A 14,845-nucleotide genomic window follows, 5' to 3' on the forward strand; every position below is an offset into this window, starting at 1 on the left:
CCCTTTAACAGAAGACTATGAAGTGCATGTTAAATGCATTGCCTACTTTTTGGCGCACATGTCTTCTATTTTAATTAAGTTGCCGCTGATGAACTGCAAAAAAAACAACAAGTGCAACGGGGGATGAAAATAAAATAATGTTATTGTCACAGCGTCCATTTTACAGCGACAATTTAATATAAATGGAAAAACGAGATAATAAAGCAAAAAAACGCTGTAAAATGTCGCGCAAAGAGCGACTGTCGCAGCGTGGCTTTAATGCCACAACGCGCCCCTCGGCATTTTAAACATTACGGATTTGTTTTTATTTTCATTCTTTTTTTTTTTGTCAACATGGCACACATTGGGTCAGCGATGCATAAATGACGCGACACCTGAGGGACAGGGGCAAAGAACGTTTCAGAAAATTTAACAGATTGAAAAAAAAGCAAGTCAATAAAACAAAGTGCAACGAAAATCAACAAAGTTAAATAAATAATTAAAACGTTTTGCATTGGCAACAGATTAAATAGCATCAAATCAGTTCAGTAAAATCTACGTTTGGTACCTTATAAATATAAAGACCTTGTTAGATAGTTTTCTAATAAAAAGAAGTTCGCTGGTTCAACTCCTGAAAACAAATTGTGATTAAAGCATGACAATGCACACAGTACTCGCTGGCTTATTACATTTTATTTAATTTGATATTATTTTATTTAATAGTGTTTAAGCTTTCTGGTAAAGGCCGTGTCAGGCAGTTGTCTAAAAAAAGAAGGTTGCTGGTTCAACGCTCGAAAGCATATTGTGTTTAAAGCATGAAAATAATCGCTGGCTCAATAAATATTAATTAATTTTATAGTGTTGAAGTCTTCTGATACGTTTTAAATAAAAAAAAACCTTGTCAGGTAGTTTTCTAAAAAATAAAAGAAAGTCGCTGGTTCGAAACCCTAAAGCGTATTGTGATTAAGGCCTGACAATGCACACAGATAAATTTAATGATGTTTTAATTTTTGTAATCGTGTTCAGTGATTTAAATAATTTTCGTTGAATTATGTTTAACCCATGCTATTTGATAAAGATATATTGGGGCAATAAATTAATGCACAATTTTCATTAATTCAAACAATATTTATTCAGATTTCGGTCTGTATATCTGTATTACTTTTGTATTTTAATCATTTGTTGCGTATTGTGGTCAAAGCTGCTGCAAAATGCATTGTTATTAAATTGTTTATAGTTTTTTAATTTGGCTGTGACATTGCGGTTGCAATGTGCCGTAAAATGGCCTCTGGCCACAATACTCTGCATTTTTATTGAGCTGCCTGAATTGTTTATTATGGGCTACTCTTAATGGATTTTCAATTGGAATCAATGCATTTGTAATATATAGTAAAAAGAAAAACGAATAAATCTTTCCAAATGAATAACAAATGTTTGAAATATATAAGAATGAGGTAGTTGAAAGGGTATTGAATACGAATTGGTAACACATAATATTTACATTCTTCAAAAACATACGTCTTCAATGTGAAGGTCATGGAAGCAAAATATTAAATTAAATTGTTTTCAACTGTTTATTTTAACAAACCCGGACCTAGAGCAAGAAAACAAAATATTTTTGGACATAAAAAAGATTATTTTGCATTTTAAAATGATTTACTATTTTAAAAGTACTTTATTCTACGAAAAAATCTCGAGTTTTCTAATGCAAGTCCGTTTTATATCATCTGGCATATTCTCTATTTTTTTGTACCCTTCATCATAATAAATAGTTGCATGTCTCACAGGCGAGCTAGATTTTCCTTTTACATTGTAATACATTTTATTAAAACATTCTTTTAAAATTTGATTATATTTGTACAGCATTTGAATGTACACTGGAATGTTACGTTGCTTTAAAGCAAAATTTACAAATATAAAAACTTTCGTTGACTAGACAGGCTTTTGGCATAGTTTAACTCTCAGTTACATTCATGCTAAGGCAGTTGATCCAGAAACGATCAATGGTATGATACAAATGCGGCAATGCATTGCCAATGCTATGGTTCTCATCGGTGTAGGTCTATAAAAACGAAGTGGAATTAATTCACACACAAATTCAAATGTTCTCACGCTCTTTTCCAACGCACCTGCTCCTCAAATGCAATGTCGGCCCTTTGTAGGAGTTTGGCCAACAGCAGGGAATGTTGATAGTGCACATTATCATCGCCGGAGCCATGAATTAGCAGAAAGTCATGGGTCTTAAAGTTATCCAACTGACCAAAAACGCTGCTCTCATTATACTTGATCAGATTGTCCTCCACTGTGGGCAGCCCCATGTAACGCTCCGTATAGATGGTATCTATAATAAATAAAGACTTTGTTAATTCCTGCATATCAATGGTTATAAATTCAAGATTCTACCATAATACAGCCAGGAGGTGACTGGCGCCACGGAAACACCACATTGAAAGATGTTCTCATCGTCCTTCTCCAAAGTCTTCGCTGTCATATATCCCCCGTAGCTCCAGCCCCAAATGCCTGTGCGTTCGCGATCCACATAGCTCAGATTTTTCTGTAGCCAGCTGGTGACTAATAGCTGATCCTCCACCTCATGATCACCCAAATCATTGTTGACCGAGAACAACAGTTCTTTGCCCTTATTGCCAGTGCCACGCCCATCGATATAGGCGTAGATAGTGTCTCTGGTGGTGGTAACAAACGCCTCATAGCCGAGTGTAAAAGCATTTGTAACGCGCACTGAATTCGGACCACCATAAACGACCACAATCAGGGGATATTTTTTGTTCTCATCGAAATTAGGTGGCAACGCCAGCTTGGCAATGCCAGTGCTGCCATCCGCCAGGGTGACGTTGATAAAGCGATAGCTGGGACGCAGCTTGGTCTCCAAGTTTGCACGATACGCGCTATTCAGCTCCCAGTCGACGATCTTTTTGTGTGCGCCAGTCTCCAGAATTTCTGTGTACGACGGATTGGGCCCGGTGCAGGTAAGCGTGTAGTAGGAGTAGGATTTGCTAAATGTGGCGCTAGCGGAGCGACACAGCGTTCCATCCACGTCCACCTTGTCGCAGCTCAGGCAGTCGTTGTTACTATATACATGGTATTGCGCCGGATCACCCACCTGCGTGGCCTGATAATAACTGCAAAGGTTGAGGGATTGTTAAACACTTTAAGACTCTTACTCTCATTTAGAATACAACAAAATATTCGTTTTCTAATTGCGCTTAATTTGCAATTGAACTTGAAAACTTCAGGTATTCCTCGACACACTTACAGCTTATCATTGGCCTCATCATAGCCATAGACATTGAGCACAGTGAATTCTCCGCGCGATTTCCAGCTATTAAAGCCCGTTTGGAGATTAAGATTCCACACCTGATACCAGTTATCAATGAAGTAGGCAAATATGCAGTTCAGGCCGTTCGCGAGGCACTTGGGCGTGCTCATGGCCACCCAGCCGTCGGGCTCCTCGATGCGCTTCACCTCGACGCAGGCGCCCTGGTGACTGCAGCTTTGCAGCGAGGACAGATTCTGACGGCGATTCATCCAGGTGATGAGCAGATGGCTGTTATTCGACCAGACCACATTCTGTAAGATGTGATCAGCGCTCACAATATCAACCGGCGCCTCGATGCGTTGCACAGTTGGATCATCATTGGACAGATCATAGACACGCAGATAGACAACCGGATTGGAAGTGCCTGTTTTGGGATACTTGAGCTGCTCCTCGTGCGGATACTGCGAATACTCGCTTTCCGCGTCGCCATACAGGAAATACTTAAAGGTCTCCACTTTGGTATCATTGAAGAAGCCCACCGCCAGCTTTGTGCCATCCGCTGACCACCAGAGCGCACTGCCGCTGCTCAGCACCTCCTCTTCGTACACCCAATCGGGCACGCCATTGTAGACAATGCCATCCTTGCCATCCTCTGTAATGGGTATCTCCAGATTCTCATTGAAATGTATGTGCACATTGTTCTGGTAGACATAGGCCAAGCGATCCTTCAGCGGCGACCAGCCGCAATACTGCAACTTCTCTCCCTTGTGTATCTTTATGGCCGTATTTGTGGCAATATCATAGACATCATATTGGGCCACATACGAGTGCCGGAACTTCTCTGTCAAATTGTGACGCACCAAAATTTTCGTATTGTCCGCCGAGAGCGTAAATGTGGCGCCACTGTAGGAATTCTAGAAAAGGATAAACTCATTAAAAAGCTTACATAAAATCATATTTTCGTAATTACCAAAAATGTGGATTCCAAAAATATTGTATCCGTCTTGGTGGCCGCATTGTATTTGTGTATAGATTTATCGCTGGCAGTGTAATAGAATTCCTCATCTGCGGATTGAAATAATTCATGATTTGGTTATACAAATTTCTGGCTGTTATCTGTATTTACAAGCGGCAGGTCGCTGGCTCAAATCCTAAAGCAATCATTCTGCAAAGCTTATTAAACATTTCTATTAACCTTTACAAATAGCAATAAACCTATGAACTTTTGCTGCTATCTGTATATTTGCATACACAAGTTGTTCCGGACTGAAAAGCGGCAGGTCGCTGGTTCAAGACCCACAGCATTTGTGCTGCTAAGTTTATGAAATATTTGTATTAGCTTATACAAATATCCTTCAACAAATTAATTTTCTTACTGTTATATGCATATATTAGTGTTTTTCCTGACTGACAAGCGGCAGGTCGCTGGCTCAAACCTTCGCAACAATCATTTTTATTAGATTTTGAAAAACCTATCAGCAAATGAAATTTCTTGCTGTTGTCTGCACAATCGCGTTTGTCGTGACTGACAAGCGGCAGGTCGCTGGTTCAAGTCCCACAGCATTAATGTTGTTAAGCTTATTAAACATTTTTATTAGCTTATCCAAATATCCATCAACAAATGAGTTTTCATGCTGTTAATTGTATATATGTGTTTTTCCTGACTGACAAGCGGCAGGTCGCCGTTTCAAATCCAGCAGCCATAATGTTGTTAAGCTTATTAAACATTTTTACCAGCTTATACAAATATCCATCAACAAATGCATTTTTCTGCTGTTATTTGTATTAATATAACATTTTGTCCCGACTGGCATTCGGCAGGTCGCTGGCTCAAACCCCGCAACAAACATTTTTATTAGATTGTGAAAAACCTATCAGCAAATGAAATTTCTTGCTGTTGTCTGCATAAGCGCGTTTGTCGTGACTGACAAGCGGCAGGTCGCTGGTTCAAATCCCGCAACACACATTCTTATTAGCCTCTTATTATCTTGCTGTTATAGAGTTTGTACCGACAAGCGGCAGGTCGCTGGTTCAAATCCAGCAGCCATAATGTTGTTAAGCTTATTAAACATTTTTATTAGCTTATCCAAATATCCATCAACAAATGATTTTTCATGCTGTTAATTGTATTTATATAACATTTTGTTCCGACTGATATATTTATTAGCTTTTACAAATAGCAATCAACAAATTAATTTTCTTGCTGTTATCAGAATATATGCAAGTGTTTTTCCTGACTGACAAGCGGCAGGTTGCTGGTTCAAATCCATAATAAAAATATCAATATTCAACCCAATTTAAATAAATTCAATTTAACGACAATATGAAATTACAGTCATTGCATTTACACCAGAGTGTCTCACAAGAAATAACAAATTTAAATGAGTTTTTACCTAAGAAAACCCCCATTTAGAGCATGTATAGTATTACTCAGTAGTTAATTGTTGTTAAATTCGTTGTTTGACTGCGTTAAATGGTCGGCATTTGTTTCGGTTACACAGCTTGCCAAATTCCAATTACCAAAGCTGATGTGGTAGATATAATTGGGCAAATACCCAACTGAAAGGCGCAAAGCGAAACTGAATTTGCGCACAGAATAAACGAGAAAGGCACGTCGAAGATTAAATACCCTTGCAGACCCAACATTTGCTCATAGTGCTTTGCCTGTATCTAAGAAGCACAGGGAAAATAGTTAATGCCGATTATGGTTAAGATATCTTGAAAAACAAAGAAGTTTTCCATACAACAACTTAATTTTCGACCGATCGTTCCTATGGCAGCTATATGATATAGTATAGTATAGTATATAGACAGACGGACAGACGAACATATATCGACTCGGCTGTTGATACTGATCAAGAATATATATACTTTATGGGGTCGGAGATGTCTGCTTCTATGCGTTACACATTTCACGACAAAATTATAATACCCTCTGCAAGGGTATACAAACCTGTAATATGATTTAAAATAAAATCACGTTTGAATCACGTTTCCCTTCTTTTGACTAAGAGTCTCATTTGTGAAAAAACACACAAACACACAAAAAAGGCAAAATGGAATTTTATTTGAATGATTGCATTTCTTTTTGGTCTTAAATTAATTTGAGGTATTTGGGTAAAATGAAAATAACAATTTTTGGGTAAAATAAGAATTGCAATTTTGGCCAACATTTTTACACGTTCCGAATCAAAAATAATTGCAAACCTGTTTGCATTATTTGCTTAAATATTTGTATACCCTTTAAACATTGAAAATGGGTAATGATATATTGCAGTTGGGAAATAAATGCAATAGGCTGTTGGCGACATTTTTGATTTTCTATAATTTTGATAGACATCCATCGTCATGTTAATCGTCGTGTTTTATGGCACATGCCATATACATATGTATCTAGCACAAATTCTACCCTATCCTAAACCTTATAATGTACGATCAATAACCACAAATAGCTATTTTAGAAGAATTTCGCCGGATAGCTAATCTCACAAATGAAGAAGAAGCGACTGCAGGGTGTCTGCTAGTCGGGCAAACTCGCACAGAACACTGTATAGGGTTTTTTTCTGCTTTTATCTTTGACGACTTTCAGAGCTTTCAACTTGTAGCCTGACATGCATCATAATTGCGGCAACTCAAGAGCTCTACCTGACCAAAAATTATCAAAACAAAAATAACAATAAATAAAAGCTTAAGAGATGAAAGTTATATACTGCCATTATCTAACTTTCTAACTACACAAAGTTAATGCAATAAATATTAATTCGATTCGTTAAGATAAGCAACGACATATATAGAAACCATATAGATTAGATTGTTTGGTAGTACGCACGTTCAAATAGAGCTGCCCAAAAGCAACATCTATATGATTATTTAGGGTCTGAAGATAGAGTCTGTTAAGAGCTATAACTCGTGGTTAAAGTCAACGAAGCAAATATTAAATAAAATCGATATATAATTATATTAAGTATATTTATGAAATAATATAAATAATAATATTTTGTAAATTAGGGTAAAATTAAATTAAAAATAATTTTAAAAAATATATCGACTGCTAAAAGTTATCAAAAGCTAATTATCAGCTGCTAAACAGCATGATGTACATACATACATACATCAATTTATAAAGCACAACCAAATACCCTGTACATACCTAGATATCCGATACAATAGAGTAAAAGGGAAATGAACTCGGTGAAAATTATTCTATTCAGATCGCAAAGCAAAGCACACGCATTGTTGGCACATTGATAAGAATTTCTCATGCTGGGAATAACATGCTGATGTTGTTATAGGGAAAACCACAGCCTATGCGGGGGGAATTCCGGGCTTGATAACAAGCCGTGCTTGTATAATTAATCAAGTGACCCTGAGCTCACCTGTTATCCAGGTGCCATTGAAGCCCCGCAGGCCGGAGCTACCGTAAAGTGCCTCGATTAGTTCCCACGGCGTCTTTAAATCGTCTGTTGGTAATTTGAGAATCGCGGCGTGCGCCAGGCAAAGGCCAGCGGCAGCGAGCAGCAGCAGCGGCAGCGCTGCACTCAAATGCAATTTACCATGCATAATTGGACGTCACAATAACAACACCAACAACACGAACAACTCGAATAACACTAACAACAATGACAACAAAGCGGAGAAGCACTCGCAAAACGAAAGTGAGAAGAACGCCGCTAAAAAGTAAAAAGCAGCGCACGGCGCCGCAACAGAACTTCAACTGAATTCAAAATCAATGTTAATCAGCAATTAGCGTCGCTGTCGCCGCGTCTTCATGACAATTCAAAACAATTAGCAACAGTCAGAGAGTCGACCCATAAATACCCTGCACAAGACAAGTAACTAATATGCAGCACAATTCACGCAAACACAAACACTTGCTTGCACATGCTTTTTAGCCTACACTGCCGCTAAGCTGTATATATATATACACATATACAAATCTACCCGTTAGCTCACGAGAACAGCCTTGAGTTTGCCCTGTGTATAGGGTATTGTAAGCAACAAGTCAAGCGCAGCAACAACAGTTAGTGAGAGCGCGCGCGGCTGTGTTGCCGTGCTGCCCGCTGTTATCGTACGCGTTATCGCTGGAATTATCGATAACAGCGCTAGCAGTTAAATTCGAATTAAACGTTAGATATAAGCTCACCTGTTGAACAAGTGAAATTTAAAATATCTTTATATTACCTATAAAGTGACTCCCGTAATTGTCATGCCGTCTTTTCTATACCCTCGTCAAGGCGAATAAAAGCGCGTGTAAATACATTTTAGCACGCCTAATCAAATGTTTCGGTTAAAAGAAAACTAAAATTTAATTAAAGAAAGCTTGAAGTTTACCGTAGAACAACCAAAACTAACTAAATGTTTTCACGATTACCAATTTAACGAGCAGCTGCTACCGGGGTTATGCAAAAGGTCGCAACGCCTCAGTTAGTTCCAATACTCTGTGAGATATGGGATATGCTCCAAATAACTGTTATATCACATAAATAGTATATATCTTTGCATTGGAATTTATCATATATATAGTGTAAATCATATAAAATTATATATTGTACATAAATTATAGCCTGAATTACATATTCAAATATTTTTTAATTTTTTTTAAAACAATTAACTAAAATTTGAATGAAAAATTAAGATTGCTTGAAGCAGTCTTGGAAATTGCAAGTAGTCTCCATTTGTGTGCAAACGTTTTTAGAGGGTATCATAATTCTGTCAAGAAATGTGTAGATATATATCATAGTGCTGGAAATGGGAGGATAGCTTGGAGAAAAACGTTTTGATAAGTTGTGTGATTTTTTTTTAAGAAATTATAATTAATCAGAGCAATTAAATTAAAAGAGCTTAATTACGCTTCCATCGAAACAATAGATCCGAAATTAAAATTTAATATACAAAATATTAGCGTGTGAAAGGTTTTTCAAAATTCATTTTCGTTGGAAATTATAAATTACGTTTGTTTCTTTACAATCTTTATTTAGAGTTATGCTTAGTGGTATAAACAGAGTTTGTTTCACGATAGTAGATAAACACATATATTTTACGGACATTTAAGCAATGTGCAACCTCAGACATCATCAATTCATGATCCTTTGATCATTTTGTCGATTGTTGCTTACGTTTAGAAATTTCAATATTTTTCTTAATTTTGTTAATATATTTGTTGGTTTTGTTTTTCTGTTTTGTTTTTAACTTAGACAACTAATTTAAGTGGTAAACATAGAACGCTACCGGGGCTCGGGTTATATTTAATTTAAAATGTTTTTACTGTGGCGGCGGCGGCTGCTGCTGCTGCTGCTGCTGCAGGTGTGGCAATTGCATGACACGCGCTAGGATGTGCGCTTGCTGCTCCAGGCATTTGGGGAAGAACGTTTGCAGCAGCTCGAGCTTGCGCTCCTCCAGTTCCAGGCGCTGTCGTGAGATTTTCGTTTGCTCCGCCAACAGCTGGTTCTTGCGACGCACTTCCTCCATATACATTGATTCCAACGAATCGGCCGGCGGCGGATTGCTCGACCCAAAGGGCCGCCCCCGCTTTCTGGGCGTCGGTATCGGTGTCGCAATCGCGTTGCTGTTGCTGCAGCTGCTACTGCTGCCGGCGGCTGCAATTGCCGGCGGCTGCATCGGCCCGCCATTGCTGCTGTTGGTGGCCACGCTGATCGTGTTGTTGGTGCTATTTATGTAGGCCACCGCCGTGATGGCCTGATGATTAACGGCTGACGTTGAGGCCACATTGTTGCAGTTGCTGCTGCCGCTGCCGCCGCTGTTGTTGTAGTGTGCCGGATTGCTGCCAGCATAGCTGACCACGCTCTGCTCATAGCCAGACTGAAATTGTTGTTGCTGCTGCTGCTGCTGTTGATGTTGTTGCTGCTGCTGTTGTTGTTGTTGTTGCTGCAACTGCTGTGGTGTTTGCAGCTCCAGCAGCTGTGCGGGCTCCGCTGGTGAATACTGTTGCATCTGCTCTTGAAATGGCATCGAGCGATAGTCCTCATCGTCGTACTCCTGCTTGATATCATCGTACTGATCGGTAAACAGTTCCGTATTGAAGCTCATTGTGCTGCTGTTGTTATTGTTGTTGCTGTTATTATTGTTGGTGTTGGTGTTGCCCTGGGCATGGCTGCTGCTATTGTTGCTGTTGCTGCTATTGTTGCTATAATAATTATTGCCCGCTGCCTCGGCAGTCAAATTAAGCACCGACTGTTGCTGCGGCTGCGGCGGATGTGGCTGCGCCGGCGGCTGTTGTTGCTGCTGCTGCTGCTCCTCTTCGCGTGGCGGCGACACATCGCGGTTGTTAAGCAGAACCTCTGGCGGCAGCGGGTCCGCATTTTTGGGCCTGTGTATGTTCTTCAGTATGCGATTGATTAGGTCATATTTTTTCCAGCGCAAGGGATAGCTGGTTGGATCACTTTGCAGCTGTTTCTTAACTTGTCTGCAATACAAAATCGAACGTACATTATATACTATTGTAGCAGACTGCGCCCACACACCTGTCTGATGCACTTACCGAAACTTGGCCCTTGTCTGATTGACCTTCATTTGTATTTCCTCGGGCTTCACATCCACCGAGAAGCGTTCGCGCAGCTCCTCCGACCATTGGCCAAAGTAAACGGTGTTCTTGCCGTTGCGTGTGAGACGCCAATTTTCCCGCCCCCAAATCTCATAGAGGCGCTCCTCCTCGCTGGGTGTCCAATAGCGGCGCGCCTTCTCCTTGGACTTCACCTCCAACAGCTCCTGGCTGCCGCACATATTGCCCTCTGGCTCGGCGTCTGCCTTCGTATTTGTGCTCGCAATCACGTTCGCATTTACTGCTGCGCCGGCCGCAGCGCTCCCTCCACCAAGATTCAGGGCCAAATTTTCGTAGTCCATGCGAACGCCAGGGCTCGGTTTTGGAGTTGTATCGAAGCAGAAGTCACTTATTAGTCCACTGCATTACCTAAGCGCGTTTATACAATGCTGTGCCACATTTATTCAACACAAGCTTCAATTTTTTCGCATTAAAAATCAACAACTAGGGATGGCTGCGAATATCGATTAGTACACAAAAGTCGATGATTTCATTTCGATTATTTTGCATACCAAGGCGGCAAAGTTCGAAATTTTCTGTGAACATTTGGCTACAAAAATGCACAACAGACTGCTAAATAGTAAAGCATAAAGCCCTAAATGTGCAACAATTAACTTGGCATCATTATATACAATTTATGCATAAATCGCTTATCAAAACATCGATATTTTTCAAACTTTATATACTTAGCACATCCATAACAATGCTTATACACATAACAATGTGACCCTGTACAAACAAACATAAAATGCCAAAAAAAAATACCAAAATTCTGCAAGCAATAGACTTACAAAGTTGCAGCCTTGCGCTGTAACCGGTAAGGGCATATTGCCAAAATACCCGTAATTGGCACATCTCTAGTGCTTCTCCAATGCCCATCTCTATTGGGCATTTGGGCCATTCTCATTTAATGTTACTTTAAAGAATTGCGGCACCTGAGCAATTACTTGACTTGGACACAACATGAGTGATCCGGAAAATGAGTCAAAGCCCAACAGACGCGGGCCAAAACATATGCGTCTGCGCTACTATACATCGTACGAGGAGGCAACAATTGTGAAATTGTGGCGCGAGCATTTGCACGAAATAACATCTTACACCGAGAATTTGACCATATTTCGTGAAATAGCCTTTGGCCTGCAACAGCATCGCATCAGGCTCAACAAGCAGGAGGTGCGACGTCGCATCTGCAATTACCGCAACAAGTATTTGTAAGTTGTGTGCAATATTTCACATTGATTCAATAATTCACCCAATTGGCACACGCCTCCGCACAGAGTCGAACGCAATCGCATGGAGACCGATCCGCAGTATAAAACCGAGTGGCGTCTCTATGCGCTCGTCGACTGCCTCTTCCAGCCAGAAACAGCTGCGCCCAAGACCACGCCCGTTGTGCAAACGGAACGCAAGCGAATAGAGGACATCGAGTCGACCATACGCAGCGAGCTGCCCAGCCTGCCACGTTTCAATCGCCACGACTGTAGAACCATGAAATTTGAACAGGATCCGAACACTTGTCCCTTCTTTGAGGGACAGCAAGCAGCGGCGGCGGCGGCGGCACAGATTAAGACAGAGCTGCCGCAGCACGCCCCGCCCAACATTAAGACTGAAGTCAAGCCCGAATTTGATGTGGAGCCGTCAATGGCAGTTCCCGCAGAGAAACGCTCTCCGCTGGCGCCCGCCAATCGCACACTGGAACCACAACTGTTGCCACCACTGTCGCCGGCAACTGAGTTTGCCGCTGCGCCGCCGGGCGCTGGACGTCGCTCGCGTCGTCGCACCATAATGCCGCGCACGGGTCAGATATCGCTGGCCCAAATCGAGCGCTTGCGCAAGGAGAACGAGCTGCTGGCCGAGCAGCGGGATGCGAATCTCGCGGATCTGGCGATGAAGGAGCGCGAATATCAGCAGCTGGAGCAGACCTTTGACTTCTGGCTGCATCAGCAGGAAACGTGGATGGCTTACCTCGACGAGCGTGGCATCAAGTGAGTGCCGTGTGCCAAACGTTTTGTAGTTTCTAGCATGACAATCGACTTGAATACGACTAGTTAAGTTAATGATGAATTGAAGGTTGAGCTTTAATTTCGAGCAGCTGCCAATGTATTGAATGATCTCCGGCGCTGGCTTTTGGTTTCTCTTTTGCGTTCCTTTATTGTTAATGATAGGTATAAAGGTGCTAAGGAAAGCAGCGCAAAATATTTTTTATATTATTTAATAAAGCCAAATACTGTAATCCCCTGAAAGTTAACAATTTATTTAATTGAATATTCGTTGCATATGGCTGCAAATATCGCGCTTAGCTCTGATATAATCGATAAATGCGGCTGTTGGTATTTTATCAGTATTTTTGAGAGTGATATTTTTTGCAATACCACATACAGTCACACTGTGTGGCATTTTCATCATATTGTCTTGTATTAACAACTTTGATTAATTAAAATGAGTTCAACTTTAATAACAAATACAATGCGTATGCTGCGCATAAGCAGCAGCATTAAATGGCACATGCCCACCTTTGCTGCAGTGCGTCGATATGGTAAGCAAGCAGAAACGGCAACAGCAAATGGAAGATTTCATAACAGCCGGCAGCAACGGTATCGATACTTTCGTTTTAGCCGCACCGCCCAAGCGTTTCTACAAAACAACAAATGTGCTCTGCACAGACGCCGGCTATGAGGTGACATTGGATCATCGCAAGCTGAAGACGCCCAATGGCGCATTGTTTACGGTGAAGAGCGAGCCACTGGCCATTGCCGTGGCCACCGAGTTTGACGGCCAGAAGGACCACATTGAGCGCTCGCGAATGCACATCTCCGCGCTCTGTTTCACGGCCTTAGACAACCCCAATAAGCTGACAAAGCTTGACATGGTCAACTATCTGCTTAACTTTGTGGCCACCGATACGGTGCTCTTCCAATACGATGTGAGTGTACGCATATTCTTATTGGATCGCTTACGATACATCACACTTTTGCATGGACATTCGAATTCTTGTAGGATGAAAAGGATCTGCACGAGCTGCAGCGTAATGAGTGGGATCCGCTGATTGCCTGGTTTAATCAGCGCTTCGAAACCAATCTGCAAAAGACCATGAACATAACTCCACCCCAGGTCAGCGATGAGGATAAAATGAAAATTGCCAAACATTTGCAATCGTACAGCTTGGAAACGTTGCATGGTTCGAAGGACACGACACATTTTTTATACCTAGACAATAATTACCAATCGCTTTTCAGGTTTCATTTTTGCCGTTGACACGCTGAAATCCATTGTGCTCGCCTGCGCTGTGATAGATCAGAAAATAACAGTGGAGCGGGCGGTGGCTCTGTCCCGTCTGGAGGAGGAGTATCAGCTCAAGTTCTGGGGCAGGGTTGAGTGGGCGCACGATTTTAGTCAAGAGGAGCTGCAGGCGCGCCTAGCTGCCGCTGTGCTCTTTGTCCACTTCAATTGTTCCGAAAACTTTGTCAAAGAAAAGTCCATATTATAAGCTAATTGCGTGATATTTAACAAGGATTTTCCATTTATTAGACAATTGTTTAAAGTAAATAACTATTAGCAGCAGCTATGTTGAATCGTAGCATTTCAATTGCTCCCAAAAGTCTGGTTTATAAGCTGTTGCATAAATATCTCTCTGATAATTTAAAAACTATCGCTTAGCTGCAGCTGCGATATATCGCATACAAATGTTTTATTAACTATCTGGCAGCACACGCACATGTTTTTAAATAGCGTTACCAACTGCTGTCGCACTGTCTCGCTCACACACATTTGGCGCGAATTTCAATTCCATTCAAATTTGTATCTGCACACGCTATTGTGGTACGCCTCTAGCGGCCGTGCTAAAATGTAAACAATGCGATGCGCATACATAGCGCACGTTACCATTGGCGAAAAATAAGCAGCAGCCCGTGTGCTTATGCTGATTAGGAGATTGCTCTCCTGCATCCCCTCCCCCCTTTCTTACACCATTGTTTTGTATACGTTTCACGATCTTCCTTGTCTGTCCGTACCAACGTATATGTATGTATGTA

General features: G+C 41.1%; 4 protein-coding genes across 5 annotated transcripts; 2 read left to right on the forward strand and 2 right to left on the reverse strand.

Moving 5' to 3' along the window:
- Positions 1–1,848: 1,848 nt before the first annotated feature.
- On the reverse strand, positions 1,849–7,943 carry LOC135439174 (venom dipeptidyl peptidase 4). The gene is made up of 6 exons (XM_064697831.1): positions 7,633–7,943; positions 4,227–4,321; positions 3,254–4,170; positions 2,383–3,119; positions 2,109–2,320; positions 1,849–2,041 (listed from the first exon to the last, which is right to left on the reverse strand). The coding sequence occupies exons 1-6, from the start codon at positions 7,814–7,816 to the stop codon at positions 1,934–1,936; spliced, it is 2,253 nt and encodes a 750-aa protein (XP_064553901.1). The 5' UTR covers positions 7,817–7,943; the 3' UTR covers positions 1,849–1,933.
- A 1,265-nt stretch (positions 7,944–9,208) lies between these two features.
- On the reverse strand, positions 9,209–11,287 carry LOC135439222 (myb-like protein AA). The gene is made up of 2 exons (XM_064697902.1): positions 10,755–11,287; positions 9,209–10,679 (listed from the first exon to the last, which is right to left on the reverse strand). The coding sequence occupies exons 1-2, from the start codon at positions 11,114–11,116 to the stop codon at positions 9,518–9,520; spliced, it is 1,524 nt and encodes a 507-aa protein (XP_064553972.1). The 5' UTR covers positions 11,117–11,287; the 3' UTR covers positions 9,209–9,517.
- A 394-nt stretch (positions 11,288–11,681) lies between these two features.
- LOC135438945 (uncharacterized) lies at positions 11,682–13,050 on the forward strand. The gene is made up of 2 exons (XM_064697506.1): positions 11,682–12,025; positions 12,092–13,050. The coding sequence occupies exons 1-2, from the start codon at positions 11,778–11,780 to the stop codon at positions 12,801–12,803; spliced, it is 960 nt and encodes a 319-aa protein (XP_064553576.1). The 5' UTR covers positions 11,682–11,777; the 3' UTR covers positions 12,804–13,050.
- A 133-nt stretch (positions 13,051–13,183) lies between these two features.
- On the forward strand, positions 13,184–14,338 carry l(2)k14505 (ATP synthase mitochondrial F1 complex assembly factor 2 homolog l(2)k14505). 2 transcript variants are annotated; one of them, XM_064697675.1, is made up of 4 exons: positions 13,184–13,350; positions 13,404–13,737; positions 13,812–13,992; positions 14,051–14,338. In XM_064697675.1, exons 1-4 carry the CDS (start codon positions 13,313–13,315, stop codon positions 14,299–14,301), a joined length of 804 nt encoding a protein of 267 aa, XP_064553745.1. In that variant the 5' UTR covers positions 13,184–13,312; the 3' UTR covers positions 14,302–14,338. The 2 variants fall into 2 exon arrangements, with proteins under 2 accessions (XP_064553745.1, XP_064553744.1); XM_064697674.1 differs by having other exon boundaries at positions 13,191–13,350; positions 13,430–13,737.
- The last annotated feature ends 507 nt before the right edge of the window (positions 14,339–14,845 follow it).

This window comes from Drosophila montana, unplaced genomic scaffold, assembly GCF_035044405.1.
Source record: "Drosophila montana isolate Dmon_TW-CO22-7 unplaced genomic scaffold, ASM3504440v1 contig_402_1, whole genome shotgun sequence".
NCBI classification, from domain to species: Eukaryota; Metazoa; Arthropoda; class Insecta; order Diptera; family Drosophilidae; genus Drosophila; species Drosophila montana.